Genomic DNA, 27,461 nt, shown 5'->3' with positions numbered 1-27,461 from the left:
AAGAAGAGCTGTGAGCCCAAACAGTCCGAGACCAACAGCCACATACACAATTACAGAGCCACCTGATTCAATGAATACACACACACACACACACACACACAAACACACACACACACACACACACACACACACACACACACACACACACACACACACACACACACACCTTACAGATATATATGATCAGAAACATTTCAGTAAATATAAATAATGCAACGCCTCACCAGTTATAGTGATGGACACTGCAGCTGATCTCTCAGAGCCGAGTTTATTCTGAACCTCACAGTAGTACAGTCCACTCTGTAGAGCTCTGTAACTCTGTCCTGATCCTACAGGTGATGTTTCATTCTGCTTAAACCAGGTGTAGGTCTCCACAGGTGGGTTACTGTCACTGCTGCAGGTCAGAGTCACTGAACTGTGCTTCATTATTTCACCAGAATCACTGATGGGTACTGAGATGTTGTTTAGAGGATCTCAAGATTTTGATATTACATGAGAGTTTCAAGTATGAATTAAATTAAATATGAATCATATTTTATGCAGATTACCCAGTGCTCTGGATTTACAAGATCCAAATTCAATGTGTGAAAGCAATTAATAAACTAAACTAAAATAAGAATAAAAACTATTAATCCTTAAGGAAATAATTTTGCCGGAGGCTGCTTCATATTACAAGAAAAATAAATATGAATAAAAATTAAATAAAATATTATATAAATAATATATGCATTGCTTCTTTACTGCACTGGTCGAATATTACAGCTTTCACTTTTTTATGAACGAAATATTCCCTTCCCTATAAGCCTTCAGCACTTCCTCATTTTTATGTTGTATTTTCATTGACACGTGTTTTTCATGTTTAGTTTCGGAGCCAAAATTATTTTGAACAAAAAAACAGAACCATATGACTGTGAGCCCAGTAATAGGATGAATTTTATTTCACCATTTGAACCCAACGCCAATGTAGAGAAGATTGTCTGCGTATTAATAAAGGCATTTCCCAGCTTTAGGTTTAATCTGAAAAATATTTGGACCAGGACCTGCCTGTCAGACAAACGCACTCGACCTCGGAAGGCTGGAGATGATGAGGAAGTCCTGCAGCACTCAGTCCAAAGGAACAAAAGGTGGTCTTCCTGATACCTGCACACTGTTAACATCCAGAACCCTGGAAGTACATGAGCTTAGCCAGTGCTCGAATTGAGATTTATAGGTTCCCCAGTCGTTGTGCAATTCATATATGTTTTACCAAAATATTCTTAGGTTTTCCCCTAAATCTATTTTTTACTTGTCATGGGGGTCCCTGATGCCTCATAGGGGGTCCCGGATCCCCCCACCCCCCTCCTCAATTTAAGCACTGAGCTTAGCGCAAACACACACATAAACACACACAAATACAAACCAGACACAAGAAATACAGTGTAATGTTTCTGATCAAATTGGGTTTCTAATGATGTGTATTACAACAACCAACTACAATAATATTTACTGTTATAATGCGTTCTTTAATCCTGACCGCACGTCACACATATTGCGTGCAATAAACAAGGACATGGTGGTTATTCATATGTTAGCGATACTTCGATGTGATTTGGTTTATTTAAAAGCAGCAACTTTGAGTTTGTTATTGATATATTTTTTATGTCTGTGAGGCAAATATTCAGATTCAGGGTGTTATATTTATGTGTCTGTGAAGAGAGGAGAGATGGCAGAGAGCGCCCCCTGTCTGTTTTGTTGTGTTTTGTTGTTATAATGAGTGTGCAAAAATGGTCAAACAGAAATGCGTGCTGCATTAATCACGCGTTAATAAAACCATGGTGGTTATTAATATGTTAGCGATTGTTATTATCAGTGTCGTAGTCGCTGGTTGTTATGACTGGAGTTTCTGTATATACACAGCAAAGAGAGAAAATTAGCTCGGAAGTTAATAATAATCTTGGAAAATCTTCCACATTCTCCTGGAGACCATGTTACACCTTTTTCCTACTTCTATGAAAACCCATTCGTCTTTAGAATGTTTTGTATAAATTTATTAAAACTGTAACGTTCAAGTTTATGCAGTTGGTACAGTAAAAAAAAATAAAGAATTGCAATAAAAAAAAGTCATAACCAAGGATTAACAATTGATCCGATTATAAAGCATGAATAATTATTTAATAATTAATTTGGAACATTTTATTGTTGCACATGATGGAAAAATGATATTAATAAAACAACAAATTCTGCTTCACCTTCAGTTAAGTTACAAGAAAAACTGCACTTTGGGGGAAATGATAAAAGCATTCATTTAAATATTTGAATAAATTGAGTATTTAGTAGAAGTTGTATATAATTTAGCGGTAGGTAATAAATTAATATGGTAGAAATGTAATCACTTAAAGTTTGAACTTTATTACAGTCATTATAATCAGAGAACTTTTAGCCTTTTGTTCTGTAAGTGATGCTGTAATACAGGAAACACACACAATACCAGTAAATGAGCAAACAGCAGTTTTAACTGGATCAGTGATGCAGTGAAAAATGATTTGATAATCATTTAATAGTGAAAAAACTACAGCCAGGTTTTTTATGGAATCTGTAAAGAAGGTGAATAAATTTACATTTACATTCGCAGCATTTAGCAGAAGCCCTCGTCCAGAGCGACGTACAAAAGTGAATAAGAAGTTGGAGAGTCCAGAAGTCCAGATGTTCCGTGTTTTAAATGCCAATCGACTGGATTCAAGTGTGTGAAAACTTCATCCTGTATTTATGGGCTTATAAAAATGTCACAAAACTCAGAAGGTGGAAGGATTTTATGTCCCTGCTGTAACGCTGCTGTAGATCACTGAATTATCCGCTGCTGTTGCAGGTTCAGACCTGTGGAGGGGAAGGGAGAGGATTAGAAGATGAAGAAGATGATGATGATGAAGATAATAAATGATCATCAACATCATAAAATATTATATTCTTCATAAAAATACAAATGTCATGGACAGATTTTGTTTAAAATTTTCAATCCATGTGGACTTCCATGTGCTTTAGTTTTCTTTAATGTTTGTCTCCCGCTGTCTCATCGTTAGTTTTGTGTCCTGTGTTTGTATTATTTCATTGACGTCTCCCCGCTGTCTCATTATACGTCTTCATGAGTTGTGTATTTATACCCCAATTTTTCCCTTGTGTTAAAAATGTAACTCCTTCAATAGAGTCTCTAGATTTATTTTATTTAGCAATTTATGTTCATTGTTTTATAGTTTTCCCACGTTTGATCTTTTTTTCATTTCTCAACCTCTTCATCGTTGTTGCCAATCGCCTGACCATTACCTGTTTCATGTTTCTGATTGTTGCCCTTTTTATGTTTCTGATTATTGTCTGTTTCATGTTTCTGATTGTTGTCTGTTTCATGTTTCTGATTGTTGCCTGTTTTATGTTTCTGATTGTTGTCTGTTTCATGTTTCTGATTGTTGCCTGTTTCATGTTTCTGATTGTTGTCTGTTTCATGTTTCTGATTGTTGTCTGTTTCATGTTTCTGATTGTTGCCTGTTTCATGTTTCTGGTTGTTGTCTGTTTCATGTTTCTGATTGTTGCCTTTTCATGTTTCTGATTGTTTTCCGTTTCATGTTTCTGATTGTTGTCTGTTTTATGTTTCTGATTGTTGCCTTTTTCATGTTTCTAATTGTTGTCTGTTTAATGTTTCTGATTGTTGCCTGTTTCATGTTTCTGATTGTTGCCTTTTTCATGTTTCTGATTGTTTTCCGTTTCATGTTTCTGATTGTTGTCTGTTTTATGTTTCTGATTGTTGCCTTTTTCATGTTTCTAATTGTTGTCTGTTTAATGTTTCTGACTGTTGCCTGTTTTATATTTCGTATTGTTGCCTGATCGTTTGGATTTGTTTGCCTGTTTAAATGAGACGTTCTGTTTTTGCTATCATCACAAATAAATAATTTATTTCTTCTACAATTCAAATTCTATCAAAAAGATTTGCCTAAAAAACGGACACATTCCAAAAGTATATTTGGCATATCATCTAACACAAAAATAAAATGGGACGGAGCAACAGGATAAAAACACATGTACCTTTGATTTCTGTATAAAACTCATGAATCAGTAATATAAGTAGAAAAAATAAGCAACTAAATAAAATTGAAAATGTTGAATGAAGAGACGTGTTCAAGGTTCTACAGGTGATCAGATGAAAAGTAGGGTTAGGGTCTCACCTGTTTGAAGAGGAGAAGTTGACTGTAGCATATTGCAACTCCTCCTCCTGATGACCACGCTTGCGCTGGACATTAGCATAAAGACCCTGATCAGTAGCGCTCTGTGCAGACCCCTCAGCTCTCCTCGGGTGTGGAATACTCGCATACTGAACGTCATCACTGGCTGCAGATTGACCAGCATTGTTTTCCTGACGAGTGAAAACAGTAAATAAACACATTCAACTTTCTCATATCAGCTAATAAAATATGAATAAAAAATGATTGTATTAATTTAATGTTTTAATAATTGATCCTCTGATTATTTTGTTTTTCTTTTTCTTCCTCTCCATCTCTTCCTAGCTTCATCAATTCATCAAAAAATCCAACTATAATAATAATTTGCTCTTTCACTTGAACTAAATCTTGTATATTAATGAGCGATTAAACCAGATACATGCACAGCTGAATTTTAGAGAATAAAACACACCATTTTCATTGTTATAAAGTTGATATTTAAAGGCGCAATTACAGTGTTAAATATAGAATATCTAAAAATCTACATTCCAACAGTCCACATTTTTGCTTTTGCACATCATTGCATTGATATCATGCTGAGACACGGCAGTAAAGAGCACTGAGGATGGACTCACGGCTGAAACGGGGCGCTCTTCTGACCAGCAGAACATCTTCTTTTTCCTAAATGGAACAGACATGAATTACTTGTGAAAACAGATGTGTATTGCTTTATGCTACTAATCAGTCACCTGCATATGAGCTGAGGTGGAGGACATTTGAAAATAAAAAAAAGAATGGCTTGAAGGCATGCATTTGAAGGCCATGTTTTACCGACTTAACTATGTGTATATTCTCTGGAGCTTCAAGTGGGAGTTCACACAGGAAGTTTGTGGTCAGTATAATCAGTGATCTAAATAGATACACTAACCAGAGAGTGGATACACAGGGGTTAAGATGTTACTGATACTGATGAGCAGGTCCTGAGTTTTAATCCTAGCACCACCAAGCTCACTTATGGGCCCCTGAGAAAGACCCTTAATATATGGTTCAAGGCACAAATATAATTTGATGAATTAAGGAAAAAAGAATCTCTATGTGTAGCAGTAGAATCCAAGATCTAATAAACTGTCTATAAAAATAAAGAAAATGATCCACTCAGGCAGTTTTGCTCTGCTCGACATTTTGTTAATGGTCTAAGGTAATAATCCAGTGTGGTGTTTAATCCACAGCACCTCAGACCGTTATTCATCTCCACACCATGCACTCTTGTGACACCTCACCTAAACATGGATTATAGTTTTTAAAAACTAATTTCTGTAACTTACCTCAGAAGCACAATGATGATAAAAAGCACTAATCCTGCTAGACACAGGTTGATGACTGCAATCACTGCAGTATGTGATGTGCTTTGCCTCTTAGTAACAGGTAGAGTTACATTTATTGAATACTGATGTCCAACTTTATTTATACACTTGCACTTGTAGTCGCCACGGTCCTCAAGGCTGATCTTAGAGATGTTGTAGGTCTTTTTGTTTCCCACATATTTCGTCCCTTTAAACCAGGTGTAGGTCTCCACAGGTGGGTTTGCATCAGCGCTGCAGGTCAGAGTCACTGAACTTCCCTCCACAATTTCACCAGAGAGACTGATAGACACTGAGACATTTTTTGGAGGATCTAAAATGGACAGAAAATAATTAACGTATTAAACCCACGATCGTTTCATTTGTAATTGGTTGTGACGAGATCTTCAGCTTTAACTTACACAAAACATTTAGAGATACACCACCAGAGTACTGAGATCCAACTTCATTACTACACTTGCATTTGTATTCTCCACTGTCCTCAGAGCTGATCTCAGAGATGGTGTGGGTCATTTCTTTTTTTTTTATTGTTGTCTTCCACTTAAACCATTCACAGGTCTTCACAGGTGGGTTAGCATCAGCGCTGCAGGTCAGAGTCACTAAACTGCCCTCCACAATCTCACCAGAGGGACTGATAGACACTGAGATGTTCCTTGGCCGATCTAAGGGGCACACAATGTATTTAGAGGTCAAATGTATCTACTTTGGAGATCGTTTAAAAACAAAAAAACACATTTTCGTTGACTGCAATCGGCGTCTCATTGTGGACGGAAGGCCAAAACGGAGAGAAAAATCTGAGAAATCTGAGAAAACATATTGGTGTGGACACATTTTTTTGCCCCATTTTTTTGTGAATATTGTTCCATAGTTCAGGTTATAGTTCAGGATATTGTCAAAATGTTGTGTTTGGTTTTCAAGTTTATTTAGCATGTAATAAAATATTAGCTGCTCTTGCAAATCTGCTTTTCTTTGTATTACATGACAGAACATGACATACATGTCTTTCTTCTCTAGGAGGGCATGTACGTTTAGAGCCAGTTCCTGGCCATTCATAAAGATTTTTACGTAGTGTTCAGCTGACACACAGATTGCCATTTCCCATCTTTTCTCCCCACTGATTCCTTCCTGCATTCCGTTCCTCCTCTTTACAGGACCTACGATATCGCTCTGCCTCCCTACAAAGCCGAGGACCTCGCTTTGCCTTCCTGCAGTTGTCCTTGCAACTAAAACATCACTAATGATCACCTGACCTGCATGAAGTCCCCGAGCCTATAAGCGTCTCTTCATACAGTATATTGTATTTATTATAGCAGTTAACCAACCTGTAGTCATTAAGCAAACTTCCTTGTATAATATCAGAATGTCGAAGCTTCAAAATAAACATTACCAGACCACTTTTCTTTTTGAAGGCAGTCAATTTTTTTCTTTTTTAAGGCAATCCTTCTGCCAGTTTCAGTTCCTCATTTCAGTTATTTTCTTTATCCTTCCTGTGCTTCTCAACACCTCCCCCAAACCTTTGCCACAAAGCTCTTGAACTAACTCTAAATCACACAACCGCATCTCCAGTTCCGTTCCATGCTGCTGCCTCTGTCGCCACAAGCAATTTTCCTAAATGCTTCCATAACAGCAATCAAATGCATCATCTTCATCATCATCAAGATCGTCATCATCATCTGACCAGAACCATAGCACCACTTTTCCTCGTAGCTTTTCTGAGAAAGGTGTTGAAGTCATTCACAGAAAATAAAAAACTTGCTGAAAACAAAAACAGTCAGGGGATTGATTTCTTCTGGATTTACAAATATAAAAACACACACAAATCATTCACTTCTGTCTTGTTAGGATTTAAATACCCATTAACGGTGTGAAACTGGACTTTCAACACTAGGATCTCATTAGTGGTTGACCGATATATCACCGTGGCCGATATATCAGACGATATTTAGAACTATTTTATATATATTTTTCTAAATGGATTATGACACTATATAGTGCATTAGTGACAAACAATCAAAAATCCTGATTTCTCAGATATGCACATCGCTCTTGGTTATTTTAAAACAAGACGAGGTTAAAGCAGACTCGAAACCACGTGAGCTCCGGAATGAAAGCTGGGTATAGCGAGGTGGATGAGACGAGAACTATACACGGTAAGCAACAATAATATGTTCAAATATTCCTTCAGATGTTTATTCAGTAATATCCGCTGTACTTAAATGTCTAGGATATGTTCCAGTCTGATATGATGCTAATTGCTACACCGCTAACCAAGCATGCAGTTATACACCTGCGCTATACTAGCTGTAGAATAAGAAGGGTATTGGTTTTGTTCAAGCCCTGAGATTTGGTAGGACATTTAAAACCTTCATGTCAGAGAAACACTTAACTAACCATGAAGTTACCTAAAAGCCCAAGATTAACCTTATCTTCATTTACTATGTGCTTAGTACATCAAACATCTTCGATCTCCCCATACTGTAGCCATGTACTCACATTTCACACTGAGGTTTCGAGCAGGGGATCGGAGATCTTCATAACCTCTCACAGCACAGCTATAACCGCCTGCGTCATCTGCTTTAGTAGGCTTCAGAATCAGAGTGTTACCGCTGATGTTTTTCCCAATAATCTTGTTGTCGTCTTTGTACCAGATGAACACTGGCGTGTCCGAGGGACTGCAGGTGGTGTCGCACATTAAAACCGTGACATTTCCCTCCACCACCGTTTCAGGAGCCTCCACTCGCAACTCTGGGAGATTCGGAAGCATTCATTAAAAAAACACCGACATTTATTTCAAAATGAATAATAATTCCAGTGACAAAAAAACAAAAGTTAACAAAGATTTAAATAAAAAAAAAGAATAAAGCAACACTTTTGTACAGGAAAAACTGTATTTAGACACATTTATGTATTTTTGTACCTTGAACATTTCATTAGCAAATCGATTACAAACCTACAGCAGTGATCAGTGAATATAACTGATTATATGCAGGAGGAAGTCATGGTGTTATTGATTTATAGTAATAATCAGAGAAAACATTGTGCTGAACATTACCTGTGACACGGAGTATTATTCCTGGATGAAAGAGGTAATTTTTATTCCCATTAACTCTGATGCAGTACATGTGTTCATCTGATTTCTTCACATCACTCAGTCTGAGGAAGAAGTGATTCTGTTTATCTCCTAAATACTCCACTCTGCCTGAGTAACCTGGTGCATTACTCAGATCAATCGGCTTTTTATCCTTAACTGGATCTATTACCCAAAACCTGTTTTTCACTGTAACATATGTTGGATGTGTGTACGTGCCATTCATAACCACTGTAGATCCTTTTACAGCACAGAGATTTTTGCTATATTCCACAGGCCATTCATTCCAAAGAGCTCCTGAAAGATGACACATAAAAAAGTTGATTAGAGATCATTATCATGAGCCCCATAAAACTCTTACAGCTTCCTTTCTCTCTTCTGGAATTTCAGGAATAAACAGCAGGTTGTTGCTAATCGCCGGACTACAGCCTGTTTTACTCTTCCAGGTTTGCTGGCAATTTTGGATTTTTCTGCCTGTTTACTTCATATTAAATACTCTTACCCAACACTTGCATCCTTTTCGGTTGTCTTGCTTTCAGCACACAACACGGCCGAATTTAGGAACCTGTTTTGTGTGTGATCCAGCATTAAATGTGACTGTACACTAAAAAAAAACGATATCCTTCTTTAAGAAATAAAATAGTTTCTGTGGTGTGAATGCAAAATAAAACACAGGTTTATATAATAGGTAAATAATAAAGATCGGGGTGGTAACAGTAACTCACACCACATTGATTATTTGTGTAAACCACAACAACAATACAACGCCATGAACGTGATTCAAAACAGGGACACAATTGAACAGAATTTGAAGAGCTTGGTAAATGGCGAGCTCCTTCACAAAGACTCAGCGTGAACTTCTTCAGCAGTTTGAGCTACAGGAGCTCGTCTGTTGGAACGGACCACACGGACCAGCCTTCGCTACCAATGTGCATCAATGAGCCCCGTCCGCCTACAACTCTGTCGCCGGTTCACCACTGTTCCATCCTTGGAGCACTTTTCATAGATTCTGACCACAGCAGACCAGGAACATCTTACAAGAGCGGAATTTTTTGAGATGCTCTGATTCAGTAGTCTAGACACACCAATTCTTGAAATTGCTCAAAACGTTACGCCCATTTTTCCTGATAATAACATCAACTTTGTAGACAAAATGTTCACCTGCTGCCTAATAAATAAATCCACCCACTAACAGGTGGCATGATGAAGAGATCAGTGTTCTTCACTTCACCGCCCGTTATGCCCTACTGCAAACAGAATCCCTGACTTATAAGCGTAAACTTTTCTGTCCTGAAGAAATCTGAAAAAGCAACGTTCTACCACCAAGTCCATGTTTATGAGCTGCCATTATAGATGCAATAATGTGTAAGAAGTAGGACATTAAAATAAAGCTGCACTTCCATCACACCTTCTGATCAATCACATGGAAATAACAAGGTAGAACCTTGTATACATTTATGGCTCTTGATAAGTAAAAAAAAAAAAAAGACTTACCAAGAGTCATCAGTGAAGAGAAGATGAGCAGTTGAAATGTGAGTATCATCCTCAAAAAAAGAAATAAATATGAGGTTCAAATAAACTGAAACGTCCTGGATTTCTCATGAAGCGGGCCAACTCACGTCGGTTCTTCCTTTAGAAGGCAAGAACTTTTTAGATCACTCGTCACAAAATTATGTAAATGTACAGATTTGCGGAAGAACGGAATCATTTCTGAGAACTAAACACGTTGGAGGATGTCTCATTTGTAAGAACAGCAAGAACCACGACATAAACATTTCACATACACTCTTCCTCTTTTTAGCTGATCAAAGAAAATGGAAATGAAGTTTTTGAGGAATTCGAGGTCGTGCCTGTTCACGTTAGCTTTCCTGCGTCACAATAAATCCAGCTCACTCTTACACAAAGTAATAATTAATAATCAGCTTAATGAATTCTGATCATTGGTTTTGTACTGTGAGGGTACAGTGGTACTGAGTGCTCAGGGAACACAATTTCCTCTTTTTTTTATTCTCGCTGCAAGCGAATGAAGCTTTACGCAACTTGTCTAAGGAACGATCTGGAAAGTGAGCAAGCAAAAATAAATGTAGTTATTTCTCAGAGAACTAGTCAAAATGTGTACAGCGTATAATTATTCAAACACATCAAACAGCCCACGCACATTGGGAAACAAACAGCGGTTGATTGTTGGTTAACAAACTTTCTCTTCTGCACAAATGTCCACTGTTTTTATAGAGGATTCGCAAAATTGCAAAACCGAAGCATTTCCACATCTGACCAATGATTCAGCTGATGTTCTAATTTAGGAAAGAATGCAAATGCATAACAGTTTTTTTTTTGTTTTGTTTTTTTTTATATTCGTGGAAATCAAGACAAATATGATCAGGCGATCAACAAGTAGAAAACCAGAAACAAACAAAAAAAAAAAAAACAGTATAACAAACAACATGTTATGGCTTGATGAACTGAGTTTGAGTTGAAATCTCTTCATTAATTATTACAACCAATGAACTTGTAATAAAGCACAGGTATGTGTAATCACTATGCAGATGACTGTACTGCTTGGTGGCTATGGTTGGTTGTAAGGGGATGGTATCCTATTAAATGCTATGCATTTACTCAATTCTTGATTATTTTCTCAGAAAATGCAAGGAAGCATGACTGACCTTCTTCAATGGCCACTATCTAAGTAATCATACTCCAGTTTGTCATTACAGAGATCCCTAAAATTAATGATGATGCCTTTCTATACTGTAGATGTGAACCTGGCCCTCTGGAACTTGCAGTTTTCTCTAGAATGTCAAAGTAGCTGAAATCATGGTTGAGGTCTGTTTAAAGGCAAGGGAAATTTTTCTAAACAGAGGGACTTGGAATCGATTGAATGATAACCAAGATAATGGTGTTGTCCTGATTGCTATACTTTATGAGACCATGGTGGTTGAGGTGTTAGTAGTAGCAGGACTTTACCCATCAGCAAAGTAGATGTCTTGCAGCATGTTCAGCCATCTCTTGAAGTAAATGATTGCATTCTGCGAGTGTTGGAATGTCCTGTTGTGGGAGACGTGGGAGCCCATGAAAGTGATTTACTTTACATAAATTGCTTGTGGTACAAATTTCCTCCCCACTGCAGACTGCTGTTTGTCAAGGTCCCAAGTTAAAGCAACTACAAACAGGATTTGGGGAGGATACATTTCTCTGCTCATTGATAGGGGCATAGTACAAGCAGAACACAGGGATGAGATTTTTAAAACAAGGGGGTCTAATCAGGTGACCAAGATTGGACCTGTGGAGAAGTTTGTCTATGAGCAGTTTTAATTTAAAAGCTTGTTGTGGTGTGTCAATGCTGAACAGGTGTATGGTTTATTATTCCTCCAGGACTAGCTGAAGGTAATAAACTGCTGGGAGGGTTCTAAAAAAGGGGGCCATGATGTGGCTATTTAAACCATGATGTGAGTATTGGTAGGACTTTTAGATATTCTAGTCAACTATAATTTCTTAATTTATTATTATAATCCCCCCCCCCCATGTGTTTTTATTTATTTATTTATTTATTGATTGATTGATTGATTTATTGATTGATTTATTTTTTATTTATTTTTTTATTTTGTTATGTTGCAGCCTGATACTACAAACGCTTGCAATATCCCATTGTTTGCAAGTGTTAATATTTAATCTACATTCAGTGCCCGATAATGACAAAGTGAAAGCGGTTTTCAAATTGAAACACTGAAGATTTCCAAGAGCACAGTGTACTCCATATTATTCAAATGGAAGAAGTGTGACACAACCAGGACTTTTTCAAGAGCTGGTCACCCAGCCAAACTGGGCAATTAGTGGAAAAGGGCCTTAATACAAGAGGTAACAAAGAACCCGATGATCACTCTGACTGAGCTATGGAGATCCTGCATGGAGATGGGACAAAGTTCCAAATTGACATGATATGAATTGACAGCCGTCCATTGATCTGGCCTTTATAGCAGAGTGCCTAGATGGAAACCTTTCCTTGGTGTAAAACCCATTGAAGCCTGCTAAAGGACTCAGACTGTGGGGAACAAGATTCTCTGGTCTAATGAAACCAAGTTTGAACTGTCCGACTTCACTTTCAAGTTATGTCTGGAGGAAACTACCTTCAAAGAATTTGCCATGAAGAATGGCACAAAATCACCCAATCCAAAGCTTCTTGCATCATGTCCAAAAAGACTCGAAGCTGTGATTGCTGCCGAAGGGGCTTTAACCAAGTATTGAGTGAAGGGTCTGAATCTTATGTACGTAATATTTCATTTGTTTTTTTTTATTTGTATTTTTTTTTAATATCACAGGACAATGTCTTTTTGCACACTGACATGCACAATCACAGGGCACAACGGCCTTCATAAGTCAGTGTGCGAAAAGACATCGCCCTGTGTACATCCGGAGCAGTGCAGCTGGTGATGTTCTGACCACATGCTTTACCATGTCTGTGATTTTATTTTGAATAGCAAGCGAAGAGCAAACATGAAATTTAGCTTGCCACAGAGATGTTTGGACCACGATTCTGCAAGCTTACAGCGATGCTGCAACGAGTCGCTTCAGGTGTTTTAAGTGGCAAGCGGACTTCAATAGAGGAAAACCATCACTGGAAGATGACAAAAGACAATGAACACAAGGTCAACTCCTGAAAATGTAGAAACCGGTCAGCTATTTGTGCATGATGATCATCAGAGAACAATTCACAACAATGCTGCCATTGTCGGTGTGTCATACAGAACAGTCCAGACTGACCCTGAGATGTAGCATTCTTTTCTACAGTGGAAGAGCCTATCATCTCCATGACCAAAAAAGGCGAGGTAGCTTCACAAGCTCAACCAAGTGCACCAAGTCCCCAGTGGCCACACTGTCAATAGTGAGTGTAGCTGCCAGGTTTTAAGGCATCTGAGAGAGGACATTCAGCAAAAGAGACAGCGCTAAAACAGGTTCTATTGAACAGATGGCTATCCCTGCCTGTCCTGATCTTGATCCTGATCCTGATCCTGATCTTGACCCTGACCTCTGTCACCCTGACATCCCCCAACCCCCCCCAACCCCTTTGGTGCTGGATTGTTTGGCGCTGGATACATTTTACTGTATGTGTTAGCAACATCAAAACACGGCTACATTAAATGACTGTTATTTTGCTTAAAGTCTGACAAAAAACTCACAAAAACGTCATAAATGTTTCACTATTTATTATTTTGTCAGCCATCATCATCATCATCATACACCTTTTTCATATATAAACATACTGTATATTCTATAAGGGGTTCCTTTTACAGTACAGAAATTAATATATTCCAAAAGTAACTGTGTGTTTTAAGTAATGGCTACTGCAAGTGTGTGATAAACATCATCAGGTTTCCGACCTGCAGGGTCGAGAGCTGCATACGTGTCGTCTTTAGCACTCAGCCCAACGTTCTGTAGAGAGGAGGGGTGGAGAACATGAGCAGGTTCTGCTGAAGATCTTTACAGTAAGAGTTTATTATGAACAAAGCAGCCACCTGATGGACAGGTCTGTATTAACTCACCTGATAGTAACCTTCATCTGGATTATTCTTCTGTCTCCTCCATCTGCTTACACAAAATCAAATAATTCTCTATTGTAAACATCTTCAGAGGAATTAATGCAGAATATTTATCAGCAAAGTGATTCTCACCTCAGCCAGAAGGGAACAGAGAGAAGAGCTGCAAGTGCCAAAAGTCCGAGTCCAACAGACACAAACACAATTACAGAGCCATCTGATGGTGTGTATACACACACCATCAGATGGTGTGTGTATACACACCATCAGATGGTGTGTATACACACACACACACACACACACACACACACACACACACACACACACACACACACACACACACACACACTTCTAATTTCTATATATTTTTATTTAAATGTACATCAACCCTGTTAACCTGCTGTTATTACCTTCTCTAAATGCGCCATGTGAACAAGTAGTTCACATACCTCACCATAGAGGTTTTCTGTTTAGGGACATGAGAGTTAGAGACGAGTGTCACCTGCTGGACCGGATAGGAGGTACATTGGTAGAGAAATTGTTTTGTTTTGTTTTTTGTTTCCGCACCATCACTGAATCCACCTCTGAGATTCACCACTGTTTCTAGTTTATTGATCCTGGCTGTTCAATTCTCTATTTGTTGATTTTTTATGATTATTATATGCGGGAAAGTAAACTAAAACAAAAACTAGAAGTTTTGTTTACGTCCTTTTTCTCCCAAATATCTTAACAAAAACACCATTTGTTACTCCCCCCTGCCATAGACTTCAAAAAGGAATGTCAATCAGTGTCATTCCGCTGTTTGTATGCAAATAAACTTTCTTTCGGCTTCTCCCATCAGGGGTCGCCATAGCGGATCATCCGCATGTTTTTATGCTGGATGCCCTTCCTAACGCAACCCTCTCCATTTATACGGCCTTGGGAACGGCACTAAGAGTGGCTGTGGTTGGTTCCCTGACCGGGGATCGAACCCGGGCCGCAGCGGTGAGAGCGCCGCATCCTAACCACTAGACCACCAGGGGACCATCTGTTTGTATGTATTTTAAATGCATTAATAATTTATTTGTACCAAGTATAATGTTGATATTACTTTGGCATTAATGTTCAAGTGCCCATGTGGTAATGCACACACACACACACACACGCACACACACACACTGTATAATAACTGAAATTGGAAATCTATGTACTCACATTTCACACTGAGGTTTCGAGCAGGGGATCGGAGATCTTCATAACCTCTCACAGCACAGCTATAACCGCCTGCGTCATCTGCTTTAGTAGGCTTCAGAATCAGAGTGTTACCGCTGATGTTTTTCCCAATAATCTTGTTGTCGTCTTTGTACCAGATGAACGCCGGCGTGTCCGAGGGACTGCAGGTGTTGTCGCACATTAAAACCGTGACATTTCCCTCCACCACCGTTTCAGGAGCCTCCACTCGCAACTCTGGGAGATTCGGAAGCATTCATTAAAAAAACACCGACATTTATTTCAAAATGAATAATAATTCCAGTGACAAAAACCAACACGGTGCTGTGAGGATTGGGCAGCAGTCGAAGGCGGTGGCCTGCTTAGACTGCTGCCCCCGCGACCCGAATTACGGATAACCGGGAGAAAATTAATGAATGAATGTATTTTTGTACCTTAAACATTTCATTAGCAAATTAATAACAACCAACAGCAGTGATCAGTGAATATAACTGATTATATGCAGTAGGAAGTCATGGTGTTATTGATTTATAGTAATAATCAGAGAAAACATTGTGCTGAACATTACCTGTGACACGGAGTATTATTCCTGGATGAAAGAGGTAATTTTCATTTCCTTTAACTCTGATGCAGTACTCGTGTTCATCTGATTTCTTCACATCACTCAGTCTGAGGGAGAAGTGATTCCGTTTATCTCCTAAATACTCCACTCTGCCTGAGTAACCTGATTCATTACGCAGATCAGTCGGCTTTTTATCCTTAACTGGATCTTTTACCCAAAACCTGTTTGTCACTGTAACATTTGTTGGATGTGTGTAAGTGGCCTCCATAACCACTGTAGATCCTTTTACAGCACAGAGATTTTTGCTGTATTTCACACTCCATTGATTCCCAAGAGCTCCTGAAAGATGACACATAAAAAATTTGACGAGAGATCATTACCCTGAGCCCCATAAAAAACTTACAGCTTCCTTTCTCTCTTCTGGAATTTCAGGAAAAACTGTGGTGTGAGTTACTGTTACCGCCTCAATCTTTATTATTTACCTATTATATAAACCTGTGTTTTATTTTGCTTTCACACCACGAAACTTTTTTATTTCTTAAAGAATGATATCGTTTTTTCAGTGTACAGTAACATTTAATGCTGGATCACACACAAAACAGGTTCCTTAATTCGGCCGTGTTGTGTGCTGAAAGCAAGACAACCGAAAAGGATGCAAGTGTTGGGTAAGAGTATTTAATATGAAGTAAACAGGCAGAAAAAACCAATCCAATCCAAATCAATGAACATGAGAATCAGAAACCTGATACAAACCCGGGACACCATGAAACAGAATTTGAACAGCTTGAATTTGAACAGCTTGGTAAAGTTCTGATACAGTCGTCTAGACGTCACAATGTCTCAAAATGTCTCTAACCCTAACCCAAAACCTTACGCTCGCCCATTTTTCCTGCTTCTAACATCAACTTTGAGAAGAAAATGTTCACCTGCTGCCTAATAAATAAATCCACCCACTAACAGTTACCATGATGAAGATCATCAGTGTTAATCACTTTACCACTAATAATATATATATATGGCAATAAAAGGAACAACACATGAAGACAGGAACCATTGACAAGGAGGTTTAGATATTACATTAATAAAAATAAAAGGCATGTGAGACGTGAATCTTTGTTATATGAGCGGATTTTCGCTTTGTAGCAGCACCCGCTAAGCCCTACCGCAAACAGAATCCCTGACTTATAAGCATAAATTCCTCTGTCCTAAAGAAATCTGAAAAAGCAATGTTCCACCACCAAGTCCCTGTTTATAAGCTGCCACTATAGATGCAATAATGCATAAGAAGTAGGACATTAAAATAAACCTGCACTTCCATCACACACTGATCAATCACATTTACAAGATGTAAGGGATGGAAATACCTAGGTAGAACCTTAAATACACTTCTGGCTCATGATAAGTAAATAATGTAATAAAAAAATGACCAGCACTGACTTACCAAGAATCATCAGTGGAGAGAAGATGAGCAGTTGAAATGTGTTGAGTATCATCCTCAAATAAAGCAGGCAAACTCACATCGGTTCTTTCTTCAAAAGTCAAGAACCACGACATAAACATTTCACATACAATCTTCCTCTTTTTAGCTGATTAAAGAAAATGGAAATGACAGAAATGGATTTCGAGATTGTTCCTGTTCACGTTAGCGTTCCTGCGTCACTGTCCTGATCATTGGTTTTGTACTGTGAGGGTACAGTGGTACTGAGTGCTTGTAAAACACAATTTCCTCTTTTGTATTCTCGCTGCAAGCGACTGAAGCTTTACGCAACTTGTTTAAGCAACGATCTGGAAAGTAAGCAAGTATTGATAAATGTAGTAATTTCTCAGAGAACTAGTCAAAATGTGTACAGCGTATAATTATTCTTACACATCAAACAGCCCACGCACATTGGGAAACAAACAGCGGTTAATTGTTGGTTAACGAACTTTCTCTTCTGCACAAATGTCCACTGTTTTTATAGAGGATTCGCAAAATTGCAAAACCGAGGCATTTCCACATCTGACCAATGATTCAGCTGATGTTCTAATTTAGGAAAGAATGCAAATGGAGAACCGTTTTTTTAGGATACATTTCCTTCAAGCTTTTTGATGGGGGCATAGTATAAGCAGAACACAGGGTGTGCCATGAGATTTTTAGAACAAGGGGGTCTAATCAGATGAACAAGATTGGACCTGTGAAGTTTGTCTATGAGCAGTTTTAATGTAAAAGCTTGTTGTGGTGTGTCAACGCTGAACAGGTGCATGGTTTAATATTCCAGGACTAGCTAAAGGTAATAAACTGCTGGGAGGGTCCTGGAAAAGGCAGCCATGATGTGGCTATTTAAACTATGATGTGAGTGTTGGTAGGACTTTTAGATATTCTAGTCAACTATAATTTATTGGTCAGCACAAAAGCTCTGATTGGGCTGCATACAGTGCATTCAGACCCCCCCCCCCCCTTTTGTTTTTTTTGTTTTTGTTTTTTTTTTGTTCTGTTGCAGCCCGATACTAGTCGTCAAGTTTATTTCTATTGCGCTTTTCACAGCAGACATTGTCTCAAACTAGCTTTACAGAATTTAAGAGTGAAGGTGAATGGTGTGTGTTTATCCCTGATGAGCAGCCATGGCGACTGTGGCAAGGAAAAACTCCCTTAGATGTTATGAGGAAAAAACCTTGAGAGGAACCAGACTCAAAAGGTAATCCCATCTTCATTTGGGTGACATCTAGAGTGTGATCATAAATCTTTCAACAATACAGAACACTGGAGAGTGAGAACTAACATGAGCACTGGCGTGTGTGATTATAAGTAATGTTCTTTCTACAGTCTTATACAGTCATTATGGTTATAAAACTATCCATATTCTCCATGCCAGACCTTTTAAACACTCCAGGAGGTCCAGTGTCAAAACTCCACACATGTAGTGGGATCCAGCTGGCACTGGTACATCTCTAGATGGTTCCGGAAGATTGTGAGTTCCGCATCTATAGTGAGGAAAATCAGTATTTGAACACCCTGCTATTTTGCAAGTTCTCCCACTTAGAAATCATGGAGGGGTCTGAAATTGTCATCGTAGGTGCATGTCCACTGTGAGAGGAAAAAATCCAGAAATCACAATGTATGATTTTTTAACTATTTATTTGTATGATACAGCTGCAAATAAGTATTTGAACACCTAAAAAAGTCAATGTTAATATTTGGTACAGTAGCTTTTGTTTGCAATTACAGAGGTCAAACGTTTTCTGTAGTTTTTCAACAGGTTTGCACACACTGCAGGAGGGATTTTGGCCCACTCCTCCACACAGATCTTCTCTAGATCAGTCAGGTTTCTGGCCTGTTGTTAAGAAACACGGAGTTTGAGCTCCCTCCAAAGATTCTCTATTGGGTTTAGGTCTGGAGACTGGCTAGGCCACGCCAGAACCTTGATATGCTTCTTACAGAGCCACTCCTTGGTTATCCTGGCTGTGTGCTTCGGGTCATTGTCATGTTGGAAGACCCAGCCTCGATCCATCTTCAATGCTCTAACTGAGGGAAGGAGGTTGTTCCCCAAAATCTCGCAATACATGGCCCCTTATCCTCTCCTTATTACAGTGCAGTCACCCTGTCCCATGTGCAGAAAAACACCCCCAAAGCATGATGCTACCACCCCCATGCTTCACAGTAGGGATGGAGTTCTTGGGATGGTACTCATCATTCTTCTTCCTCCAAACACGTTTAGTGGAATTATGACCCAAAAGTTCTATTTTGGTCTCATCTGACCACATGACTTTCTCCCATGACTCCTCTGGATCATCCAAATGGTCATTGGCAAACTTAAGACGTGCCTGGACATGTGCTGGTTTAAGCAGGGGAACCTTCCGTGCCATGCATGATTTCAAACCATGACGTCTTAGTGTATTACCAACAGTAACCTTGGAAACAGTGGTCCCAGCTCTGTTTAGGTCATTGACCAGCTCCTCCCGTGTAGTTCTGGGCTGATTTATCACCTTCCTTAGGATCATTGAGACCCCACGAGGTGAGATCTTGCATGGAGCCCCAGTCCGAGTGAGATTGACAGTAATGTTTAGCTTCTTCCATTTTCTAATGATTGCTCCAACAGTGGACCTTTTTTCACCAAGCTGCTTGGCAATTTCCCCGTAGCCTTTTCCAGCCTTGTGGAGGTGTACAATTTTGTCTCTAGTGTCTTTGGACAGCTCTTTGGTCTTGGCCATGTTAGTAGTTGGATTCTTACTGATTGTATGGGGTGGACAGGTGTCTTTATGCAGCTAACGACCTCAAACAGGTGCATTTAATTTAGGAAAATAAATGTAGTGGAGGTGGACATTTTAAAGGCAGACTAACAGGTCTTTGAGGGTCAGAATTCTAGCTGATAGACAGGTGTTCAAATACTTATTTGCAGCTGTATCATACAAATAAATAGTTTAAAAATCATATATTGTGATTTCTGGATTTTTTTTTTTAGATTATGTCTCTCACAGTGGACATGCACCTACGATGACAATTTCAGACCCCTCCATGATTTCTAAGTGGGAGAACTTGCAAAATAGCAGGGTGTTCAAATACTTATTTTCCTCACTGTATTTCTTTAAAGGTCCATAATCTTCATGAGGTGGAATGTGACTGGAGCTGGCCAAACCTCAGGATACCTCGGGATGGGGAGGGAAAGAGAAGCAGTGGAGAGAAATTAGCGTAGTTTTAGTGTAGATAATTTCATTATCACAAGTTGATAATGTGATGTGATCAGATGACCACATGCTTTACCGCATCTGTGATTTTATTTTGGATAGCAAGCGAAAAGCAAACATAACATTTTGCTTAAAACTGGGAAAATCTGCCCAGGAAAAGAAAGTCACAGACAGGATACACATGGTCAGAAGGGATGTGTGTGGGGGTTCCCCTGGTGGTCAAAAGTAAGAGTAAAAAATGTTAAGGAAGTAAGAGAAATAATTTTTTTTTTTTTTTTTTTTGGCCTGCTCTCAGGTTGATTGTGGTTTTACTGCATAGCCTCTACTTTGCTTTTCCTCATTCACAGTTCTTGAAGTCTTATTTGATAAGGATCATTTCTGACACATTAAATGGCACCAGAAACCCAAAATTTTGTCATGGTACTGATCATTTTTGATCGTTTTACTGCAAAGTTTGCGCAGTTCTTCTGCATAAAGAACACGACTTTGAAAAGGATTGCAGCGAAATTTGGTTCTACTTCATTTCACTGAAATCTAAATCTTCTCGTAAGGAAGGAACGAGATCCAGCACACTGCAAGAAAATGTCAGAGAGACGATAGCATGGCTGCTTTTTAAAAAAAAAGTTTTTAATGTTGAACAGCAGATGGCAGTGCAGAAATACATCTGCTAGAATCAGGTCTTAGTCTCGAGTAAGATGTGTAAAAGAGGAAATTCCAGGAAACTATTTGGATAATATTGTAAATATCCACATTTTGACATCTTGGAGAGTTGAGAGAGAGAGAGAGAGAGAGAGAGAGAGAGAGAGAGAGAGAGAGAGAGAGAGAGAGAGACAGACAGACAGACAGACAGACAGACAGACAGACAGACAGACAGACAGACAGACCGACAGAGGCACAGACAAACAAATAGACAGAAGTCAGACAGATAGACTGACAACCAGACACAGGCACAGACAGAGAGAAGGCAGACAGACAGACAGACAGACAGACAGACAGACAGACAGACAGATAGACAGATAGATAGATAGATAGATAGATAGATAGATAGATAGATAGATAGATAGATAGATAGATAGATAGATAGATAGATAGATAGATAGATAGATTATGGTAACAGACACGTATTTTTACTTTATAATGTTTGAACTTTTTTACATGAAGTTTGCAGTTAAGGGTGTATGAGAATGTGAAGCAGTGCAACAAGTGACCAGCCCACAAACCACATTGTATCTCTCTGTCACACACACACACACACACACACACACACACACACACACACACACACACACACACACACACACACACACACACACACACACACAAGTGGCAGCACATGAAAGAGGAAGAATGTTACTCTGTTGAACTTTGGGGCTCAGTGGTCTTCCGTGGAAATGAAGAAATGTTTCCGCAGCTCGTTTCTCCTCCTGACGGGTACGTTGACCGTTTTTATTTAGATTTTTTTGATATTTTCTAGCAAAGATTGCTCAACCAGGTAAGTTTTTACTAGCACTGTAAACTGAGCTTAAATGTGAAAAAAAAGAAAGGACTGTTTCTTTATGTGCAGTATCAGTCACGGGTGTGCTGCTGAATGCTGAAGTCTATGAGACGGGAAGTGAAGGCGAAGCTGCGGCCATCAAGTGTCCGTACCGAGAACACTATAAAACTTATCCCAAATATTTCTGTAAAGGAATTTATAAAACATGTCAGAATCTTATTAAAGCGGATGGTAAGACAGAGTGGGTGATTGAAGGAAACTTGTCTCTGAATGACAACAAGGAGAAAAACATGTTTGTGGTGACCATCAATAACTTGAGTGCAGAAGATGCAGGAACGTACGGCTGTGGAATAGAAATAACAGGACCAGACTCATTTACTGTCGTCCATCTGACGGTAATGAAGGGTACGGCTTATATTTCAATATCAGTTCTTTACATTTGACCTGATAAACTGTGTTTTGAACGATAAACTGATTGTTTGTTTCAGCTGAAAAACCTTGTTTATCTACAGCTAAGACCACCGTCTCCACCGTCCCTACTACAGGTATGTGATGGTATAGATGTTCTGTATACAAGTGTTTAAAAAAAAAACACACATTCAATCGATTCCACGCTGAGCTGTTATGAGACCAGTGTGGTTTAAGACGCAGTTGCACCTCTGTTGAACATCTGTATGAAAAACATGGCACACAGCATTTAAACAAGTGTGTGTGTGTGTGTGTGTGTGTGTGTGTGTGTGTGTGTGTGTGTGTGTGTGTGTGTGTGTGTGTGTGTGTGTGTGAACAGAAATGCCCACATCAACAGTCATGAGCAGTTCTGGAGGTGCAACAGCCACGACAGGAAGTCCCACCGAACACACGGTGTCACTTTCACTTTCAGGTAAGTAGGAAAACAAAAGATGGAGCACAAAAGAACACATAGATCAAACAAAAAATCCATAGTTTGGTAAAAGTTCTAGCACTCATCCAGGAGAACAATAGACCACGAAGTGTTATTGATGATCACCTGCATCCCATCACGCCTACAATTAACCTAGTGGTCACTTCCAGGATGATACTGTATGGTGTCAGCAGGTACCTTGAACATGACAGTGATGCCAGTGTTCACCACCGGTCTTCCCAGTCGCTGGACCCGAATTCGGTAGATCACCTTTGGGATGCGTTAGGAATTGTGGGAATTTCTAGACGTCACAATTTGTCAAACTCGCTCAAATCCTATGATTTGAACGCCCAATCAGCTGTGATTTTTTTGAAGCCGTCCTCAGACATCGTGGGCGGTGGATGACCTGTAAGGCTGGTGGTCTGAGTCCTTACAGGGCATGCAAGACAAAAAGAGCAATCATGGGCAGGAGCCACGCCCTAACAATGTTATTATTCACTTTAAGGAATCAAACTTCTTCTCAATAATGTTTCCAATCTGCATTTTCTTTATATGTTTAGGTTCAGACGTGTTGATGTACGCTGGAGGGGTTTTTGGTGCAGTGCTGCTGGTGTTTATTGTCACTTTCTGTGTCTTTAAATGCAGAGTGATGAAAGAGAGTGAAGGTACTGAATCATCAACGTTACATAAACAAGTTACAAACTCTTCGATCGAAAGTTATCTCTCTCTCTCTCTCTCTCTCTCTCTCTCTCTCTCTCTCAGACACAACGTTTCCCAATACACCAGACAACATGAAGGTTTGTATGTCATTATTTACTCTATAAAATCACTTTAAAATCACACACAGCTATTCTTTTCTCTTTTCTTTCCATCTTTATATCATTTCAGGAGGTCAGTGTATATGATGAGATTCAGCTCAGCAGTCCTGCAGAGGAGAATCCCTCAGAAACCCCAAACCTCACATCCAGTCCTTCTTATTATCCAGAATGCAAGAGCATATACTCCATGATAACCAATCAGAAGCAAGACCCACACATTAGTCTCTCTCTGCCATCCAGTCCTGTGTCCTGCGATCCGAACCTGCACAGAGACTCTACTGAGGGTCTTCAAGAACCCAAATACAGCCATGTGGTATTTCGAGATGCGGGAGACTTGAATCATTTCATGAAATACAACGATTTATATTCAACTGCACAAGAAGCTGTTAATAAACCAAATCCGATCTACTCAGAAATCAGTGTTTCAAAAACGGACAGTGATCCTGATCATAGGGATGCCGAGACGCCAAAACAGGAAACATCTATATGATGGCTTTGTATTGTTTCCAGTGCAGAGACAGTTTCATGATTTTGAAGAGATTCATTTAGAGTCCGTCTGATTCAGTGAGAGAAGTGATGATGGACATCCTGCAGAAAGAAACATAGTGAAAGTTGGATATTTTGCTCTGGTAAAGTCAGAATTCCAAAAATGTAAGTTCTGAGAATGCGAAGTTCAGTCCGAACTCCAACGCATCAGATGTTTTATTGCGTTTCTATTAGGGCTGATAAAAAAATAGCGCACGTGTTAACGCAAATTCATTTTGACAGCACAAATTTTATTAACGAGCATTTTTGTTTCACCATTTTCATAAGAAAATATAAAGAAATAAATCCAAGAGAGGCGAAATAAAAAAAATGTTTACGCACCAAAAGTGTATTCACGATGTCCTTTCTATATATAAAATATAGATATAAATATAAAAAAATATAAATATAAAACAAATTTTTTATCACTAAACATTTGTTTAACTGATGCGCAAATCAGGCACCAAAAACCGCCATGGTTCTTTTTCTTTATTGGCAGTTCGCATTCTTAAGTAGAATAAGGAGCAGTAGCGCCATCTACTGTGGTAATTTATCAGAGTCTTATATCCCTATTCCCCAGACCACAAATCGGCCATGGTGCACACATCCGGCATTGATTTATTGCTTTCTGGTTCTGCCTGCCATGTAATGCTCTGCTTGTGGTTTCTGTAAATAATGGACCGTTGTTTCGGATTCTGTCTCGGTCTATTCTTACTGGTTTGTGATTTTGCTCAGTTTTCTGAACTGTTTGGAACTGTTTTAATCCATTTCTTGCCTTCTGCACCTATTAAACAGTGTTTTCACCAGAACCTGGTTTGAGTCCTTCATTTTAGGTCCTCCTTCTCAGACAGAAGCTTCTGCTGGAGACAATGCGTGTGTGTGTGTGTGTGTGTGTGTGTGTGTGTGTGTGTGTGTGTGTGTGTGTGTGTGTGATTCTGCTGGAGATGATATATGTGGAGGTGTGTGTGTGTGTGTGTGTGTGTGTGTGTGTGCGTTTCTGCTGGAAATGATATATGTGGAGGTGTGTGTGTGTGTGTGTGTGTGTGTGTGTGTGTGTGTGTTTCTGCTGGAGATGATATATGTGGAGGTGTGTGTGTGTGTGTGTGTGTGTGTGTGTGTGTGTGTGTGTGTGTTTCTGCTGGAGATGATATATGTGGAGGTGTGTGTGTGTGTGTGTGTGTGTGTGTTTCTGCTGGAGATGATGTATGTGGAGGTGTGTGTGTGTGTGTGTGTGTGTGTGTGTGTGTGTGTGTGTGTGTGTGTGTGTGTGTGTGTTTCTGCTGGAGATGATGTATGTGGAGGTGTGTGTGTGTGTGTGTGTGTGTGTGTGTGTGTGTGTGTGTGTGTGTGTGTGTGTGTGTGTGCGTTTCTGCTGGAAATGATGCATGTGGAGGTGCAGTTGTGGCTCCATCTGCAACTGTACACAGCAGATCCTGGAGACTGCAGAAGCTTTTTTTTTTTTCAACCATTTAACTCTGGTTAAAGATTTTAGACACTTTTTTGATGCTAATCCGTAGCTGTTCTTAACGGTATGTGATTAGCATCAGATTATTTACCAGCTGCATGATTCCCAGATTACGATGTAAAGCCAAAATCACAATTATTGTGTTAGAAATGATGTAAAGTGTTTTGTGTGTGTTTGTTGATTCTGTGCTGCGTAAAAACTAAAATGAGGAAACCACATGAAAAAAAGAACCGGGTCAAAAGATCACAGAGCACACAAACACACACACACACACACACACACACACACATACACACACACACACACACACACACACACATACACACACACTCACCCAACGCTAACCATAACCATAACCACAGAAACCGAAACAGGTTTTTCTCTTTTTCTTTTGCTGCAACGTGTAAATTATGGTTACGCTAAGATATAAAAGCGCACACACAAACACACACTGAGTTTCATGATCATAATGTGCATCATTTTCGATTCTTCCTGTCTGTGATATATGTCTGTGAAAAGTTTCAATTTACTCACCGAATCTAGACCACAAAAACCATGACCAGAAGTTACTAATCATCAACAGATGAACCTGCATGAGAGTACAGCTGTCTATCCGTACAGACTTCTCAGTAGACACCACGGTTAACAATCATGGCCACCATGGATTCTTCCTCCTTCTACTCTACAGCGCTCTCATTCACTCATCATCTGATTAATTCATTCCCGACTTTGTAAAGTATACGCTGACAACACAGTCCATCAATATTACTCTCTGTTTAGATTATCCGAACACACGTCATTAAAATACATTAATCTCATAATCTGTTCATATTGTGTTCACACACACACACACACACACACACACACACACACACACACACATGCTCTCTCACTTCCTCTGATCTCTGCCAGTCTGGATTGCATCATGTTCTGAACACTAGTCCCATTTGCATGTAAACTCTCTTTTTATGCTCCTTACACTTTGATTTTTTCACAAATATTATTATTTTTATTTATATATTTCTACTATTTTGTACATTTTCTCTCATCCATCATCAGCATTATGAACTTTATTGCTGTTGTTATGATTCTTTTTGGAGGTGAGTAGCTTTTATTTCTTTTCTCAGATTCACACACGATGCACAAATAATCGACGGAACAAAATCCAAAAACTCATTGTCACGTGTTTAAATGATGATATCTGAAGCGACACACAGAGATAAAGAGATCAGATTTTGCTATACGTTTGTCTGGTTTTAGTAACGACGTAAGAGATTTATCTGAGACACAAAACGTGAGAATTATAATGTATATTTTTTTCCTGCATAATGGAAATCGGTGATATCAGTGAGACACGTCGATCACACCGATCATATCTTTCACCCGGGAATATAAACGCAGTGTAAAACATTAAACCCTGGTCCCTGATCAGTCCCTCAGTGAGCAGTGCAGTGAGTCTGTCATTACAAAAAGGAGTTTTCCCCACACTGACTGCATTTTCCTTTAGAAATCATTCATAATAAACAGAAATAACGATCACCTTGAGACCAGCTAGAAACATCCCTCTGTTATTCTTCTCAGCCGTACCCAGCGTGATGCCTGGAGGAGTCAGAGTGAAAGCACCACTAGGAGGAAACGCCACCATTCACTGTTCCTACGACCCAGGATATGAGAACAACCC

General features: G+C 39.2%; 2 protein-coding genes across 6 annotated transcripts; one reads left to right on the top strand and one right to left on the bottom strand.

Moving 5' to 3' along the window:
* Nucleotides 1-2,005: 2,005 nt before the first annotated feature.
* On the bottom strand, nt 2,006-17,555 carry LOC310715895 (B-cell receptor CD22-like). Of its 4 annotated transcripts, none has more exons than XM_083522603.1 (8): nt 17,377-17,555; nt 8,598-8,930; nt 8,039-8,290; nt 5,947-6,207; nt 5,510-5,858; nt 4,820-4,865; nt 4,191-4,378; nt 2,006-2,853 (listed from the first exon to the last, which is right to left on the bottom strand). In XM_083522603.1, the coding sequence occupies exons 1-8, from the start codon at nt 17,426-17,428 to the stop codon at nt 2,790-2,792; spliced, it is 1,545 nt and encodes a 514-aa protein (XP_083378729.1). In that variant the 5' UTR covers nt 17,429-17,555; the 3' UTR covers nt 2,006-2,789. The 4 variants fall into 4 exon arrangements, with proteins under 4 accessions (XP_083378729.1, XP_083378730.1, XP_083378731.1 ...); XM_083522604.1 differs by lacking the exon at nt 17,377-17,555 and adding an exon at nt 10,128-10,610; XM_083522605.1 differs by lacking the exon at nt 5,947-6,207.
* A 4,328-nt stretch (nt 17,556-21,883) lies between these two features.
* On the top strand, nt 21,884-25,124 carry LOC310715902 (uncharacterized protein). 2 transcript variants are annotated; one of them, XM_083522615.1, is made up of 7 exons: nt 21,884-22,028; nt 22,162-22,497; nt 22,581-22,637; nt 22,880-22,972; nt 23,533-23,637; nt 23,735-23,769; nt 23,861-25,124. In XM_083522615.1, exons 1-7 carry the CDS (start codon nt 21,989-21,991, stop codon nt 24,278-24,280), a joined length of 1,086 nt encoding a protein of 361 aa, XP_083378741.1. In that variant the 5' UTR covers nt 21,884-21,988; the 3' UTR covers nt 24,281-25,124. The 2 variants fall into 2 exon arrangements, with proteins under 2 accessions (XP_083378741.1, XP_083378742.1); XM_083522616.1 differs by having other exon boundaries at nt 21,906-22,028; nt 23,539-23,637; nt 23,861-24,640.
* The last annotated feature ends 2,337 nt before the right edge of the window (nt 25,125-27,461 follow it).

The sequence above is a fragment of the Silurus aristotelis genome (assembly GCF_946808225.1).
Source record: "Silurus aristotelis genome assembly, chromosome: 20".
NCBI classification, from domain to species: domain Eukaryota; kingdom Metazoa; phylum Chordata; class Actinopteri; order Siluriformes; family Siluridae; genus Silurus; species Silurus aristotelis.
The sequence above is the reverse complement of the archived record's forward strand: the minus strand, read 5'-3'. Positions and strand labels throughout refer to the sequence as shown.